Source organism: Anolis carolinensis, chromosome 5 (assembly GCF_035594765.1).
Source record: "Anolis carolinensis isolate JA03-04 chromosome 5, rAnoCar3.1.pri, whole genome shotgun sequence".
In the NCBI taxonomy this organism is placed as follows: Eukaryota; Metazoa; Chordata; class Lepidosauria; order Squamata; family Dactyloidae; genus Anolis; species Anolis carolinensis.
The window spans coordinates 28,760,379-28,776,171 of record NC_085845.1 but is presented as its reverse complement, the minus strand read 5'-3'; the positions used below and the strand labels follow the sequence as shown (position 1 = coordinate 28,776,171).

At 36.8% G+C, this 15,793-nt stretch overlaps 1 protein-coding gene across 1 annotated transcript in view; it reads left to right on the top strand.

Annotated features, from left to right (window-relative positions):
* Positions 1-15,793, top strand: part of col25a1 (collagen type XXV alpha 1 chain) — a 378,768-nt gene that overhangs the window by 257,482 nt on the left and 105,493 nt on the right. Inside the window, exons 8-10 of the mRNA XM_062982969.1 lie at positions 9,730-9,801; positions 11,056-11,163; positions 12,941-12,976. Of these exons, the coding sequence (XP_062839039.1) occupies positions 9,730-9,801; positions 11,056-11,163; positions 12,941-12,976 (216 nt within the window). The remainder of the gene's footprint in view (positions 1-9,729; positions 9,802-11,055; positions 11,164-12,940; positions 12,977-15,793) is intronic.

The following is a 15,793-nucleotide window of genomic DNA, read 5'->3' as shown; positions in this document are numbered from 1 at the left end:
ACATCTGCAAATAGTACTTTCTTTTCCACTTGTTGCCATACTGGATCTTGGCCAATTATGTTTTAAACATAATTACTATGATGTTTTGGGGAATTCATGAACAGACCATATATAGGCATGATCAAGCTTTTGCATGCTTAAGGTTTCTAATTGTGGTGTTTTTTATCTAGACACAAGTCATATGATGGATTTGGAGTATGGTCTTTAAAATAGCTCAAGAAAAAAAATAATTTTCAGGGCAGGAGTCTGTCTCCTTCCTCTTTCTAGATGCTTGGCCCCTTTTTGCTTTTATGGTCACAATTTTTAGTTTCTTTTTTCAAACTTTCATTTTTAGTCTTAAAGAGAAAATTCTGTTATGAGCTTAGCTATCTTGATCACTGTGATGAATGGTCTTAATCGTACTTATAATGATCCAAAAGGTATCTTCCTCGTGGCTAGAAATCCAGATTTCAAAAAGGTGCTTCCTCCAGTGCTATGGGGTGAGCTCAGAAAGAGAGAAAAATAGCTAGATTTCTAGTTTAGTATTGGGAATACTGTGTAAACAACATTTATGTAGACTAGAGTTTTAATATTTTACCTTTTGGAGTATAGCTCCACAGGTCCTCAGGACTGGCCATGCTAGCTTGATGATTCTGAAAGCAATTCTCCAAAAATGTAAGTTTAGTTTAAAGTTTTGTTTCAGAGGCATAGTGAGAGGGATCAAGATCTAGCATGGTGCTTTCACCTTCAAACATGCAGTGTGTTGTGGAGAAGCATGGGACATTTGTGCTGTGTACAGAGCTATTTTATATGTATAGGCTCACGGAAAAACACAAAAGCTCTTGGATGAAAATTGTTCTTAGTTTTACCAAACACACCAAGAATTCATGTCTGTCTGTCTGTCTGTCTGTCTGTCTGTCTCTCTCTCTCTCTCTCTATCTATCTATCTATCTATCTATATATATATATATAGAGAGAGAGAGAGAGAGAGAGAGAGAGTGAGAGAACGAACTATTTGGGATACAGGGCTTTCTGTCACTAGGATTACATCTGGCAGTCACAATGCAGAATTCATGCTGTTTGACACCATTTTAACTGCCATGGCTTAATGCTATGGAATCACGAGAGTTGTTGTTTTATAACGTCTTTCTGCTACTTTGCCAAATGCCAGGATTTCATAGTATTTAGCCATGGTGATTAAAGTGGTCTCAAACTGCTTTAGTTCTGCAATGTGGATACACTAATCTTTATTAAAGGCTTTCTTTTCCTCACTTTTTTGGGTGTTTGTTGTCTAGCCACTACAGTTTGAGGTTAGCTTCAAACTGCTTTAAATGGTCAATGTCAGTGGGGCTACTGAATTATTCTTTTTGTCAAATGCTTTGTTAGTGAAAAGTCTGATCCATTCTTAACCACTAAATTAACCGAGAAAGGGAAGAACCAGCTACGTATGGCTGAGATTTTGTGATATTTATTTGAGCCAAGCTTAAAGCTTTGGCACTAGAAAAAGATAGCAGGTCACTGAAAGGCTTCAAAATGACTTTGACTTACTTTGCCACCTGAAGATCGTTCAAGATTTCTTGTCAAATCAGAGCAGTAATTAATGCAAATAGACCTTGAATGTGCACTAAATGGCATAAAGGCATATGTTAATCTATTTGTTATCTTCTTCCTGCAATAACAATAAAGAGCTACTGCCATTCAGTCCTGATATAGGAGAGATTTATTGTTTATCAGTCCTCAGAATCATCACCCAGCAGCTGAATTTAAATTGGTTTGGAGGTCTAGGTGCAATAAGAAGCCACACGGGGTGCATACTTAACTATTTTCATAAAATTATTTTCTCCCCATGGTGCATTCAGAGTAAATTTTTTTAACAGCTGGGGTTACATGCAACTGATAGCATCTTTCAAATGTCTTCAGCAGGAGGGATTAAGTTCCAGAAAGTGAAGGCATTCATGACTTTCTTTTATTATCTTAACCTTTGTTAACTTGAGTGATTAAACAGATTATTTTACTCTGGTATTGCTGATAGGACTCTCTAGTTAATATTCTTATATGATTAACTCTTGTTATTTTTCTGATTGCTTCTAATGGGGAAATTGCACAATCCCATAATAAAAGTAATGCATTTTAGTAGTAGTTTGTCACTCACACTACATTCATCTTAATCCCAGCCTTGAGTCATCCCTGGTTCATGGATAGGGAACTAAAGCTGAAAGAGACTCCAATCCATTCATTAAATTAGATCAGATTTGAAGGCTTTTGACCCCAGATCTCCCAATTCCAATGGGACCTAATATATCAGAATGTGTTTTCTATATGTGTCATCTTCCCATAGAATTAGGTTTGTAGATGAAATGCTGATGCCGGATTTAATGTGAGAAACAAGCCACAGCAAAAGTCAACCTGTCACTATAATGTTAAAAAATTCCATTATATTTCATCATGGAAGAATACACATTCATTATTAAGAAAGGTATTGAATAAAATGGTAAAAATAAGAGTTGATATTAATACTGTGACAAGAGAGGTTTTGTGGACACTGAAAAGATTTGGAGATGTAACTTTCTGTATTGGATTGCTGGGCCCTTGGTGTCTACTGGGATTGGGTTCCATGGACAACCAAAATCCATGAATGGCCAATCCTATTAAATACAATGGAGTAGTAAAATAGTGCCCTTATATAAAATAGCAAACCCAAAATTTGCTCTTTGAAATTTTGTTTTTTTAATATTTTCAAGCTGTGGATGGTGGAATCTATGGATGCCAAATTTGTGGATATGGAGGGCTATTGTGCTGATCTGCTAAAGTGTTGGAATATATTTTTCCTTCATAGTAGCAATGGATCTTGTATCTTTTAACAACATGGTAGCATCATTGTGGGCAAGAAAAATTAATGATGACTGAGAACATTATATCCATAATAATGAATATTTTCACTCTGAACTAGTGGTTTTATCTCATTGCCAAATTTTAATGGCTGTGTGATAACAGCACAGTTACCAAGAACAAAAATTATCTGTTTTTTCTAACAGATAGGGAGCCAAAAATAGCAAAAAGGAATGTTACATCTGAAAAAAAAAGTATGAAGGGTATACCATCACATGACACACACTATCAGTCTGAAAATTACTGAAATGAGAAGCATTTTGCATAGTAAAAAAAAATCACAAAACCTCCAACCCACATGAGCTCAGCTTTGACTGAAATATTTGCAACCGCATGTAAATCAGTATGGTTTTGTTGGAACATATAATGGAGTAACTGACTTTCTTATGTGTTATATAGTAGACCATGAGTTGCCAGTGAAACCAAGGAATAGAGTCAATATAGTAGAACTTTAGTAGAATATTTATATGCTCTGCTGCTTATTTCATTTTGGCTTTTTTTTTCCGTGTAAGGAGTGACTTGAGTAATGCAAGTCGGTTCTGGTGTGAGTGAACTGGCTGTCTACAAGGACGTTGTCGAGGGGACACCTGGATGTTTTACCATCCTGTGGGAGGCTTCTTTCATGTCTCCACATGAGAAGCTGGAGCTAACAGATGGGAGCTCAACCCGCTCCCTGAACCACCTTGCGGTCAGCAGTCCTGCCAGCACAAGGGTTTAACCTATTGCTCCACATTTCATTTAGGTGTCAAATGAAGACTTATCTTTATCCAGATCTTAAGGCTTCATTTGTTAATCCCAAATACTAGTGAATATAGTTTTAAAATCTTTAAAATCCATTTAACAAATTATTACCATATTTACACATGTATAAATCGACCTCATGTTTAAGTCAAGAGCATAGTCTGGGGCCAAAATTATGAATTTTGATGTGACCTATGGATATGTTGAGTGTCATTCTCAAGTGGTCAGCCACCCAGCCGCTGCCAGGGTTTCCCACCCAGGCCTTCACAAAGGTCAGAAGTGGTGCCAAGACGGGGAGAGTAGAGGGAATTGTTGCTTCTTTTAGAGTTTCTCAGGATGAAACAAGCCCACACCTTTTGATACTCCACTCAGAAAAGAGGAAGGTTCCTTTTTTTCATGTGCGAAGTTATAGCACTTACATTGATGTGTGGATATGTTGGCACAGGTTTTAGGAGTTAATTTTTGACTCACGTTTCTAGACTTACCCATAAGTATATACTACAGCAAACGTAATGTTTAATGCTTAGCTTATTTGAATGTTTAGCTTATTTAAATTACTTTAAAATCTTTTTTTGACGTTATTTGTAAATTCTCCTAGGATCTTTTTTATATTGCGTGGACATAAATATTTAAATAAACATTTAAGTAAATAAGTAAACTAATGTATATTTAAATGGATGCACCATATTTAAACCAAATGCTGTTGTAAAGAAAAGGTCATGGAAAATGACATTATCTAACACAACTTTGTGTTCCATTTAATTGTCAGTTGATTGGTATGCAAATGGGTAGAAATGCATTCAATGAGTAATAATTAATCATAATTATCATATTAGATTTAGAGAGCTGATATGGTTTAACCCCCTCATTAATTTTTTGCTTGAGGAATTTCTTCTATCCAATACAGTAATACAGTAATACAGGTCTGTGGAGGAATGCTAATTCTTTTAGACTTGAGGATCAGCTGCTTAAAAGTCAATGGGTCTCATTAGAAATAATGTCTATAAAATATTATAATGTAATATTTATTCACTGCCAGGAGCATGAGAGCAAATAGATTACTGGATGCACCTTTTGGGGAAAATTTATCCCTTAGAAAATAGCCCTCTCATGAGTATTAACTGTCTCATTTTATATTGTTTCTTGTGTTTACGAAGTTTCCATAAAGCCATATTCTTTCTGTTAAGATCATAGTTCTGTTTTGAATGAATGCACATGTTGGGAGGAAGAATGCCCTTTGGCCTTATCATACTCTGCAGTGTATTATTGTTTTGGTTTGGCTGCTGATGGAGAAAGCAGCAGTTGCAATAAAAGGGTTCATATAAAGAAGCTCCTGCTGTGATTTCTTGGCACTGTATAGGAATTGATACAAGACACTATATTCCCTCGAGCAGGTACCATAATGAGCACCCGCTCAGAGAGATTAATTAGAGCTTGAGGTGGCTGTAAGGGTGGGGGAGGCCACCATATAATGTGTCAGGATCACTCTGGCCTACAGCTTCAGTGATTCGATGTGAAATAGTAGCAGCTGGCTATAAACGTACAAAGTGCAATTGGGCAGCAGGTGGTAATTCCTGCCTTGTTTGCCAGATCTTCACAGGAATATGTAAGCTGATGCAAAAAGGTCACGAGCAACCAAAGGAAGAAAAAAAGAAAAGAAAAAAAAGGCAGACTTCATGGCTTCTGCTGTGAGTGATAAAGCAAAGAGCCAAAGATCTGCTCACATCCTACAAGGTTCACAACAGTAGCTCATAATCAGAGTCCTTTATGACACAGAGAGGTCTTCCTGTTACTTCCTTTTCTATTTTGTTTCTATGGTGCCCAAGGTAGAGGATTCTGAAAAAATGAGTTGGCCGCAATGCAGCAGTGTGAGCATTCATGTGGCCCCCTCCGAATGTGAGTTATCCCTTATATGTGAAGCGTTCTTTGCCCCAAGCTTCATATGTGCATCTCATTTGGGAAAGAGGGATATTTTATATGACTGTGTTGAAGGGGCAAAGATGTAAAAGATATGTAAAAATACTCCTCTTAATCCAAAGTCAAAAGCAGGTGGCCCCTTTTCTGTGAAGAGGGCGAGGAAGGACACCACGAAAGTTGGATCTTCAAACCGCAAAAGAACTATTTATTGCGAGCTTAGCAATAATGACAAAAACGTGCATACATCAATGCAATCAATAAAAGGATTTGTCACATTTTCAAAATGGTTGCAAGGGTTTTTATCATTTCTACAAAAAAAATAGTAAGCATATACTTATTGGCTTACAAAGATCATTTACCCCATTTGTCTAATGTTGGCTACATCACAAGCATCTTAACCATCCATTGGTTTTCTATGCTGTAACAACATGTGACTCTTTAGACCAGGGGTCCCCAAACTAAGGCCCGGGGGCCGGATGCGGCCCTCCGAGGTCATTTACCTGGCCCCCGCCCTCAGTTTTATAATATAATATATTGTATATACATATATTATTGATAATAATATTATAATGTAATACAATATAACACTAATAATAATACCATATAATAATATTAATTATATATTCTATATTACATATAATATTACTAATAATATTACAGTATAGTGGTATAGCTCAATATAGTAATATATAATGCTAATATTGTGCTATGCTAATAATATAATATATTGTATGTACATATAATTTGTAAGCCACTCTGAGTCCCCTTTGGGGTCAGAAGGGTGTGATACAAATGTAGTAAATAAATGCAGTAAATAAATAAATAATAAATAAATACATTTTAGACTTAGGCTCACCCAAAGTCTGAAATGACTTGAAGTCACACAACAACAACAACAACAACAACAACAACAACAACAACAATCCTACTTAACTTGACTATCTCATTGGCCAGAAGCAGGCCCACACTTCCCATTGAAATCCTGATAAATGTATGTTGGTTAAAATTATTTTTATTTTTAAATATTGTATTGTTCTTTCATTGTTCTTCTTCTTGTTGTTGTTTTTGCACTACAAATAAGACATGTGCAGTGTGCATCAGAACTTGTTTGTATTTTTTTTCAAATGATAATCCGGCCCCTCAACAGTCTGAAGGATTGTGGACCGGCCCTCGGCTTAAAAAGTTTGAGGACCCCTGCTTTAGACAGTGGTGCTTTCATGTTATTGACCCTGATCTCAGTACCTCCTTATCTTCCTCTTGTTGCAAGTATAGGTTCAAAACCGTATGGGAATCTAGGAAGTACTGGGTAACCTTTTCTGACTTGATGTATTGTTATTATCGAAAGTAACTTCTTTTTCTCTGGAACAACTCTTTTTCCAAACATCAGCATTTTCTCTCAAGCACAGGCCTTTCTCAAACATAGGCCTTTTGCAACTTAGGTCAATCAAAACATATGGGACTTATAGACATTGGAAGTATCTTTGAAAACTCTCTTTTTAACCCACGTCCCCCTCAGTGTCATGGATTTAAATGTTTACTAACATGGAAAATCAGAGGAATTCCAGCAAACCTCTGGAGCATCCCGCACTTTGGGCAGAGTGTGGACAGCAAACAAGGTCCATGTGAACTGGTTCACTGCCAATACGTGTCACCATTCCTTTTTTCCTGCACTTATCAGCATAAGGAAAAGGGGATAGATAGGACCAATGTCACCTTTGCTGCTGATTGATGGTTGCAGAGCTCCAGGAAATGTTCTGGCCATCATGGTCACCTGTGCTGACATTAGTGAATTCATCTACGTATGTGACCAGAGATACAAAGTGGGGATACCGCCATTCCTTATCCGGAGGTTTTCTGAAATAACTGGCTGGTATAGACAAACCCTGTCTTAGGTTTTTTCCACACAGACCTATATCCCAGAATATCAAGGCAGAAAATCCCACATTCAAAGCAAATATTGTGGGATTTTCTGCCTTGATATTCTGAGTTCTATGGCTGCGTGAAAGGGCCCATAGAAGTAAACCTCAGTGAGAACATATTTCTCAGTTAGATAGATAGATATATATAGATATATGATTGCAGTATATCATGTACTCAAAATTACAAATGCCAATCTTTCCCACAAATAGAAGAACATTAGGTCCTGTTCAGCCAAAGTTAATGAAGCTACATGAAAGCAAAAGATGATCAGAACATTGCTTTTAAGGGAAAAGTTGCTCAAAGAAGTTTCTTCTTCTGGAAAATTTGGTTTTGATACTAGGGTCAGTAAGCAACTAAAAAAGACACCATCCATTAACAAGATAAATTAAATCTCAGGATCACTTTGTATAACATTCTGCCCTGGAGATTTTGGGGAAATAATCTTGACTATATTGTAAAAGTTGATGGCCTTTGCTAAGAGGTCAGTTCTCTGGAGTTCTCTAACCCACTTCCCTCCCCTGTGCAATACCACAAAGCTATACCATGTTGGATGCAGAATGTTCCTTTCACATCTGATAACCTTTTCTGAATACAGAAGGTCATTGCTATCTAACAGTGAGTCAATGGGGAATATGAGGGAATATGAACCTTTGCCCTTTTCATTAAAAAAATAGGTCTATAATACACTGTAATGTTGACACAAACTTTTTAACTCTCCTGATTGAGCAGCAGTTAAATGTTCAGTGTTTCATTGTATATGTACTTTGCATGTTTTGTGTTGCATGGGAAAGAAAACATTTTAAAATGTAGTGAAAATATTTATTATTAACTGTTTCACGGTTTGTTGTTGGTGTCTATGTGGCTCACTAAGCACAACATGTTGTAGAGAACGCTATCCCAATCCAATCCCAGACTATGTTGGGCTACAACCTTTACCAGTCCCATCAATTCTCTATGGTCACTCATGGGAACGATAGGAGCTATAGTTCAACAATGTCTGAGGACCCTAGGAAGCTGCTCTAGATGAAGGTGGCTTATTTCTGTTTGACTAACTGACCAAATCTAATAAATGTTTGTAGATGTTACTTGTGAATGTGTATTCCTTCTGAGCATCCTCACTGTTTCTGCAAAAAAAAATTAAATATCTAACATGTGCCATCTTCAAGAACATATCTGAGAGCAGCTTTTTTCTTTAACCCCCCCCCCCCACTAAATTACATGTCTGTTATTAAGTCGTCATTCTGTGTGACATTTTGTGTCGTGTTGTTTCGGTGTATGTATGTGTGTCCCCAGGGTCTCCCAGGCTTTCCCACAGTTGCTGCCCTTCACAGTAATCAGATCCTCACCGTCAAGGTTTGTGGATGACCCATATCAACTAGCCAGTCTTACCATACCAGCACAGAAAGGCCATGAAGAATTTGTTTGCCTCTAGAAACTTGCCATGAGCATCAATTGCCTGATCATTACCAGATTTACTGCTTTAGTCTTCTCCTGTTATACTGGTACCTATGGAACTGCTCACTGCATGAGAGGTATAAGACTGTATGGTGGTATATCAACAGTGAGCAGGCATTTGTGCCCTTCATCAGAATTTCAAAAAGTCATATTTCTGGAGCTCCAATTCCTATAATCCAGAAAAGTAATTTTTTCTTGATGAACATTTGCGATTCTGCTTGCAAATAGTTTAGAAAGATGTACAAAGCATTTAAGTGAATGGATGGCAAAACACTGGTTAATTTATTAATCAATGTTTTTGTGCCTTTATTGTTCCACACAAGCACATTTGCTTTAAATTATTTTAGAATTAAACAGAAATAATTTAAACCACCTATAGGTTGGCAGGCTCAGCTATACCATTGAGATGACAATATTCTTCATGGCACAATATGCTGTTTGGTATGTCTGGCTAAAAGCTGAACTGGTGCTTTGTCTCCTAGAATCTTGGCTTATGAACCAGGCAAAGTACTCAATATAGATTTTCCAGATACTGAGTACACTAAAAACCTATAGCTACAAAAGATGTTCAAGAATAAGAGTGACTTTATGCCATCCGTAATTTCATAAAAGTGATTATCTTATTAATATTCTGTTTGACATTTTATGGATATTCTTTGTTTTTCAACGCACAGATTCTTGTAACAGACACAAGCACCAGTTGGTGGTTATATTTTCTACTTGCAAGTCTAATGTGTAAATTTCTATTTCTTTCTCGGGCCTTCTGATGTCTATACTTCAACTCTTTCACCTCTGAACCTCAACCTTTGACCTCACCTGCCTGATCAGATGGTGTTTCCTAAAATCAATCATGGGTTTCTCTCTGCTGATCAGCAGCTCATTAAACGCCGCCTCATTAAGGTAGTGGTTAATCTCTCCCTCCACCTTTTGCCATGCTCTTGCTTGCAGCTGAATGCTGAATTCTGAACATACTTCTTAATGGCATTGATTTTTGTTTTTAGGGGGAAAAATGAGAAGAAACTGCATGGAACTTTGCTGTAAACTGCATAATTAATTTTATCAATTGTTTCCCACTATGTATTTTTATTGGAAACTAAGCAAAACTTAGTAGTTTTGAAGGGAAGTGATTATGATTTAACAGATCATTACCCAAGTAGATTAAATTATTGCAAGATGGATAACATTGGTGCTATAAATGTTGATTTTCAATGTTGCCATAAAATGGTTGCTAAACAGAGATTAAATATTTCTTGAAAAGTCCTGTACACTTTTCAGTGTTCCCATTAGAACTTAGTACTTTTTTGCTGAGTATTATGAACTAGTTTTGTTGGCTGCCATTAAAGGTTGATAGTCCTCATGTAAAACTGATGATCCAGCCTTCAATATGAGTATGGCAAATCAATTTTTCTTGTAAAAACACTGTACTGGAATGTTTAAAGTTTGTTTAAACTTAAACCAGTTCAAACATTTCTGTGTATCCTTCAAGTACAGGAATTGACATTTACAAACTGAAATAATTCTAACAGGCTCTCAGAGTACGATTGGAACACACATCCAATGTAGTGTCCCTCATTGGACGAATATGTGTTGGATTATTATATATATAAAAAACTCTGTGTGCATTGCTAGGCATTGTAGACTGTACATATGTTTTGGATTTTGCTCCTGGATACAAAGCCTTGGGTGATGTCCCAGTCAAGATAGTGGCACTGTCAGTTTCCAAAGTATCTTCAAACAGCTCCATATGGAGCATATTTTAATAATCCAAGGGAAGTAATGAAACATGGAATGACTGATATCAGATCCATGTCTGTGATGAGAAGTCATCTACTGAGTAAGCAGTATTCCTAGCCAATATCATAATTACCTAATGCCAATAATTTGGGAATGGGTGACTTGAATCCAGTTCCCTCCCTCTTCCATCTTGTTATTTTGTTAAAGATATGTGATAACAATGTGCAGGTAGTTCTGCACATTGTGAAACAAGACCATTTGCTTGATAAACATTTTTAGCAATTTTGTTCTTTTACAAGCTCTTCCCTTGAAAATTGTATCTCTCTCCTTCTTCTTTTACTGAATTTTTGTTCAATGAAAACTTGCATGCTAAGAGCTGAAAACCGCTTAGTAATGTTGATTTTACTGACTGGTGTTCAGGGTGACCAAGGACAAGCTGGACCACCCGGACCTCCAGGGCCTCCAGGACCAAGAGGCCCTCCTGGGGATACTGGCAAAGATGGCCCTCGTGGAATGCCAGGTGCACCGGTAAGTGGACTATTAATGTATATTAACACTAATGACCTAGATGAATGAAACCATGTTAGGCCCCTTTTACACTGCCATATAATCCAGATTATCAAAGCAGATAATTCACGTTATCTGCTTTGAATAGGATTATATGAGTCTACACTGTCATATAATCCAGTTCAGAGCAGATAATCTGGATTTTATAAGGCAGTGTAGAAGAGATCTTAAACTGTCAGAACATAAAACTGATCGACCTCTGTAGTTCATAAAAGCCTGTGTTCAATGAAATGCTTTAGTCCTTAAAGTGTTGTTTTTTGTTATCTAGACTTAGAAAGTTTATCTATAATAGGCTAAGATTATTTCCATTTTATCAATGGGGAAAATATGGAGATGATGGGAATAAGGTTTCACTGGAAGTATGTACCAAACATGAATACTTCTTTCGAAAAAAATTGGGTAATTGTTGGTCTTTCACTTTATGAATATTGGGCATATGATTCACTGTCATCACAAAAGCATTTTTGCAGATCCTTTTATTCCAGCATGCTATTGTGTTTCCATTTCTATTCCTCCAGTGATCATTGCTGTTAAGATAAATAATAATATAGTAAAATAATATGCTAAATAATAGAAGGCACAAAATGTTCCGTTATTATGTTTGTTTTTTAGTTCGGTCCATAAACAGTATCACATTCTTTGATATCATGGTTAATGAAAATGGTTGTTTGTTCTTTAAACTATGTATTTCATATAACTGATTTTCAAAACATTTGCTGCCTCCTTCACAGATCACAATGGTTGATTGAAATCTTAGCAGTTTTTAGTATTTCCCCTGATAATCTAGTTAGAGAAAGTCTGATTAACTTCTAGATAAGATGTGTAGTGTGTTCATATATAAAATTGTACTTCATATAAAGATGAGAAATGTAATACCTAACAACTTTGACTAGTCAAGAAAAATAGAAGTGTTTATGTCATTAAGAAAAGCAAAAGACCTTCTTCTCAATGTCTGGGGAAAATGAAAGTGAAAAAGAGGATTTCAGGGGATGAGGGACAATCTAGTTTTCAGTTTATCATGAAAGCAGGGGAAAAGAGCTTAACCATAATGTTCCTTGAGAGATGATAAATTGAACTAACTGCAGCTTGGTCAATAGCAAAAATCCTCTGACTTCACACTTCTACGAACACACCCACACACACAACTCTCCTTGGGTATGCATCATTATACTACTGAATAATACAATCTGAGGTTTTTTTCTGAAGCCAAACTGAGGAAAGGGAATCAGGACATTCATTCCATAACTGTTTATCAAGTTATTGACATGCATATTATTTTAGAATGTTGCCATATCTGCAACACTCCAAATCAAACCACTTTCCTATAGATGCTAGTGCTATTTTATAGTATAGATGATCTTCAAGGAATTACATATTATTTTTCAATATATTCTTCGTTGCAACATGATAAAGATAAATTAAGGGAGACAGGAAGGGGAGCAGCTTAGGTTTTCCTGGAGAATTAGGTAACTATGAGGATGAAATTGTTTTTGTTTCTGGCCAAGGTGTCCATTCACACTACAGAATTATAGTATTATTCTTCACTTTAATTGTGATGCTTCCATCCTGTAGAATTCTGGAGTTTGTAGTTTAATAAAACTCTGGTTGAGAACTCTAAACACCATCAATAGGTTTGCTCTCCATAATTTTGTCTAACACAGTACTCTTAAAAACAACCCACATTACTGTGTCCATCACCATATAGTAATACTGATGATGATGATATTTTGTGTTGAAGGGTGATCCAGGAAAGCCAGGTGAACAAGGCTTGATGGTAAGTCTTAATTTTTTTCAATCAGTTAATAAGCTTGCAAGAATTGTTTTTTTCTCTCATCCATTTCTCTTTTGCTGTGAGATACATGGTGGAGTTTTGCTTGTAGAGCCCATGGAAGCGAGGGGTGAATTGATTGAGAAAATCAATAGGAAAGGCAGCAAGGCTGTTTTGTTTCCAGATACTTAATGAAAACAAAACTTAAATAAATTTCCAGTTTCCAACAAAGATAATAGATATATTTTCCTTATACAGTAGAGTCTCACTTATCCAACACTCACTTATCCAACGTTCTGGAATATCCAACGCATTTTTGTAGTCAATGTTTTCAAAACATCGTGATATTTTGGTGCTAAATTCGTAAATACAGTAATTTCTACATAGCATTACTGCATATTGAACTACTTTTTCTGCCAAATTTGTTGTCTAACATGATGTTTTGGTGCTTAATTTGTAAAATCATAACCTAATTTGATGTTTAATAGGCTTTTCCTTAATCCCTCCTTATTATCCAACATATTCACTTATCCAACGTTCTGCTGGCCAGTTTATGTTGGATAAGTGAGACTCTACTGTATTTGTAAAGCTTTTATGTTCGTAGTGGATAGCATTTAATTTATTAATCATTATTTTACTAAAAGAATATAAAACTATATTATCTACAGCAGTGGTTCTCAACCTGTGGTCCCCAGATATTTTGGCCTTCAATTCCCAGAAATCCTAACAGCTGATGAACCGGCTGGGATTTTGGGAATTGTACAACCACAGGTTGAGAACCACTGATCTACAGCAATGTAGTGTATAGTTTCTGTAATTGGTTCTAGACAAGCATGGGGCCCATAGAGCCTCACTTTTGTTCTTGTACTTCTGGGTTTTGTATTCCTTAGTGATTGTGATGTTGTTAAGTAACTTGTTCTGCTATTTGGACAAGATGGGGATCTGTGACTTGGCAGTTTTTAATTGCTTCCTGTATTAAACAGTAATCTTTAAGCACATAGGAACAAAGGCTTCTTCCTGTCTTTTGGAATAAGCCATCCTTATGGTCTGGTATTTCAGTTCTCACAGTGCCAAGCCATTACTTATTAGATTTGAAACAGGGAATAGACATAATTATGTTTTTAATAGCAGTTACCATTTTTCATGGTTATGACAACTTGACAGGACATCAACAAAATATTGCATGAAAGCCAGATCTTTAGTGAAATGTAAACAGAATAACAAATGCTAGGTAGGCAAAATTGGGCATATCAGAGATTAAGGAAGCAAGACACTCTATGAATAGAGGCTGCCTAATTGCACACATTGTGAGACATTCTTTCTGTGATTTCTCTTTTCTGACATCTGAATTTATGATCTGGATTGCATGTCCAATGAAAAACCAGTGAAAAAAAACTAGGGTAAACCATGGATTATTTCTCTGACATGTTGGACAAGAGCCAATTGAGACTGCCAAATTTTGACAAAGTAAGGCAGCCACAGTTAATACATTTGTGGTTGTTCAGCCACATCCACATTTGCAACACTTGGGCAGCATGCAGCAGCACCCTGCTTTATTCCTGAGAGACATGTTGATGATTAATATATTATTTGTTGAAATAATAAAAAAAATTCTTCAGCAAAACAAAGAACTAGAAATCAAGATTTGGTCTGTCCTAAATTGCATGTCCGAGAATGCTGCGAGTTCCCCAAGCTTTAGGACTCATCTACACCTACTAAATATTCTGGGAACAGACTGGAGCAGAAATGTGGAGGTGTTTATATGCTTTGTTCTTGATCCACAGCAATGGTGGTGTAGAATCTACACTAACCAGCCAGGGAAAAAACCAATTTAACCTTGTAGGACTATCAACGTTACCCTCTCTGTGGCCATCACTGTTATCAGATAGCTGCAAACCTCCGGGAGAGCTCTTGACCATTGTTGCTGCTGGGCACCTCTTCGTCCTTGGTCATTCAGGCACCTTTGCTGGTGTCAACAATAAATAAATAAATAAATAAAATGCTATCCACTGTGAACAGAAAAGCTTTACAAATATAAGGAAAATATGTCTTTCTATTACCTTTGCTGATGTCAGCAAAAGTCACCATTGAAGGCAAGGAGCTATGCAGAGCCTCATAGCTGTCTGCCACAGTGATGGGGCCAACACATCCCTGATCCATCTCCTTTTCCCTATGTGGATACAAGACTGATTCACATACAAGCCAGTCTGTTGTCCACACACCCCTCCCTCAAAGTACTGGGTTGATCTGGAGTTGAAATTCCAGAGCATCCCCCAACATTCCTTAATGTGGGGTTAAACTGGGTCACCTTGATTTATGCCATGTTAAAGATTGAAAGTCCCTAGACATCATGTGGACTTCCAGGAGCAACCTCTGATTTACTTAGGGTTTTAGGGCTAGTATAGACAAGCCCAATGTCCTGGAAAAAAATCCATAGCTCTCCTGTTTATATTTTGTTTGTCCCAATGTCTAAAGTCACTTTATCTTTCCCCAAGGAAGTCAAGAGAAAGAATTTGCAGCCATTTTTAAGTTTATTCATTTGGTTTGTTGTGAGAAACACAAGCCAGAAAACGAGCTTAAGGCATGGAACAACCTTCCCAACCTTCAGTTGTTTTGGACTTCAATGCCCAGATATCCCAGATAGCATACTAGCTGTTAAGAATTTTGGGAGCTGAAGTCCAAAACACCTGGTTGAAAACCACTGGGTCAAAAGATATTTTTTTCAGCTTTTCCTGCTTGCAGTGGGAATGATTAGGCAGGGTAAACCAGCATAGTGCTTCATCTCGAGAAAACCACATAGACTTTTGGCTTGCCATTCTGTGA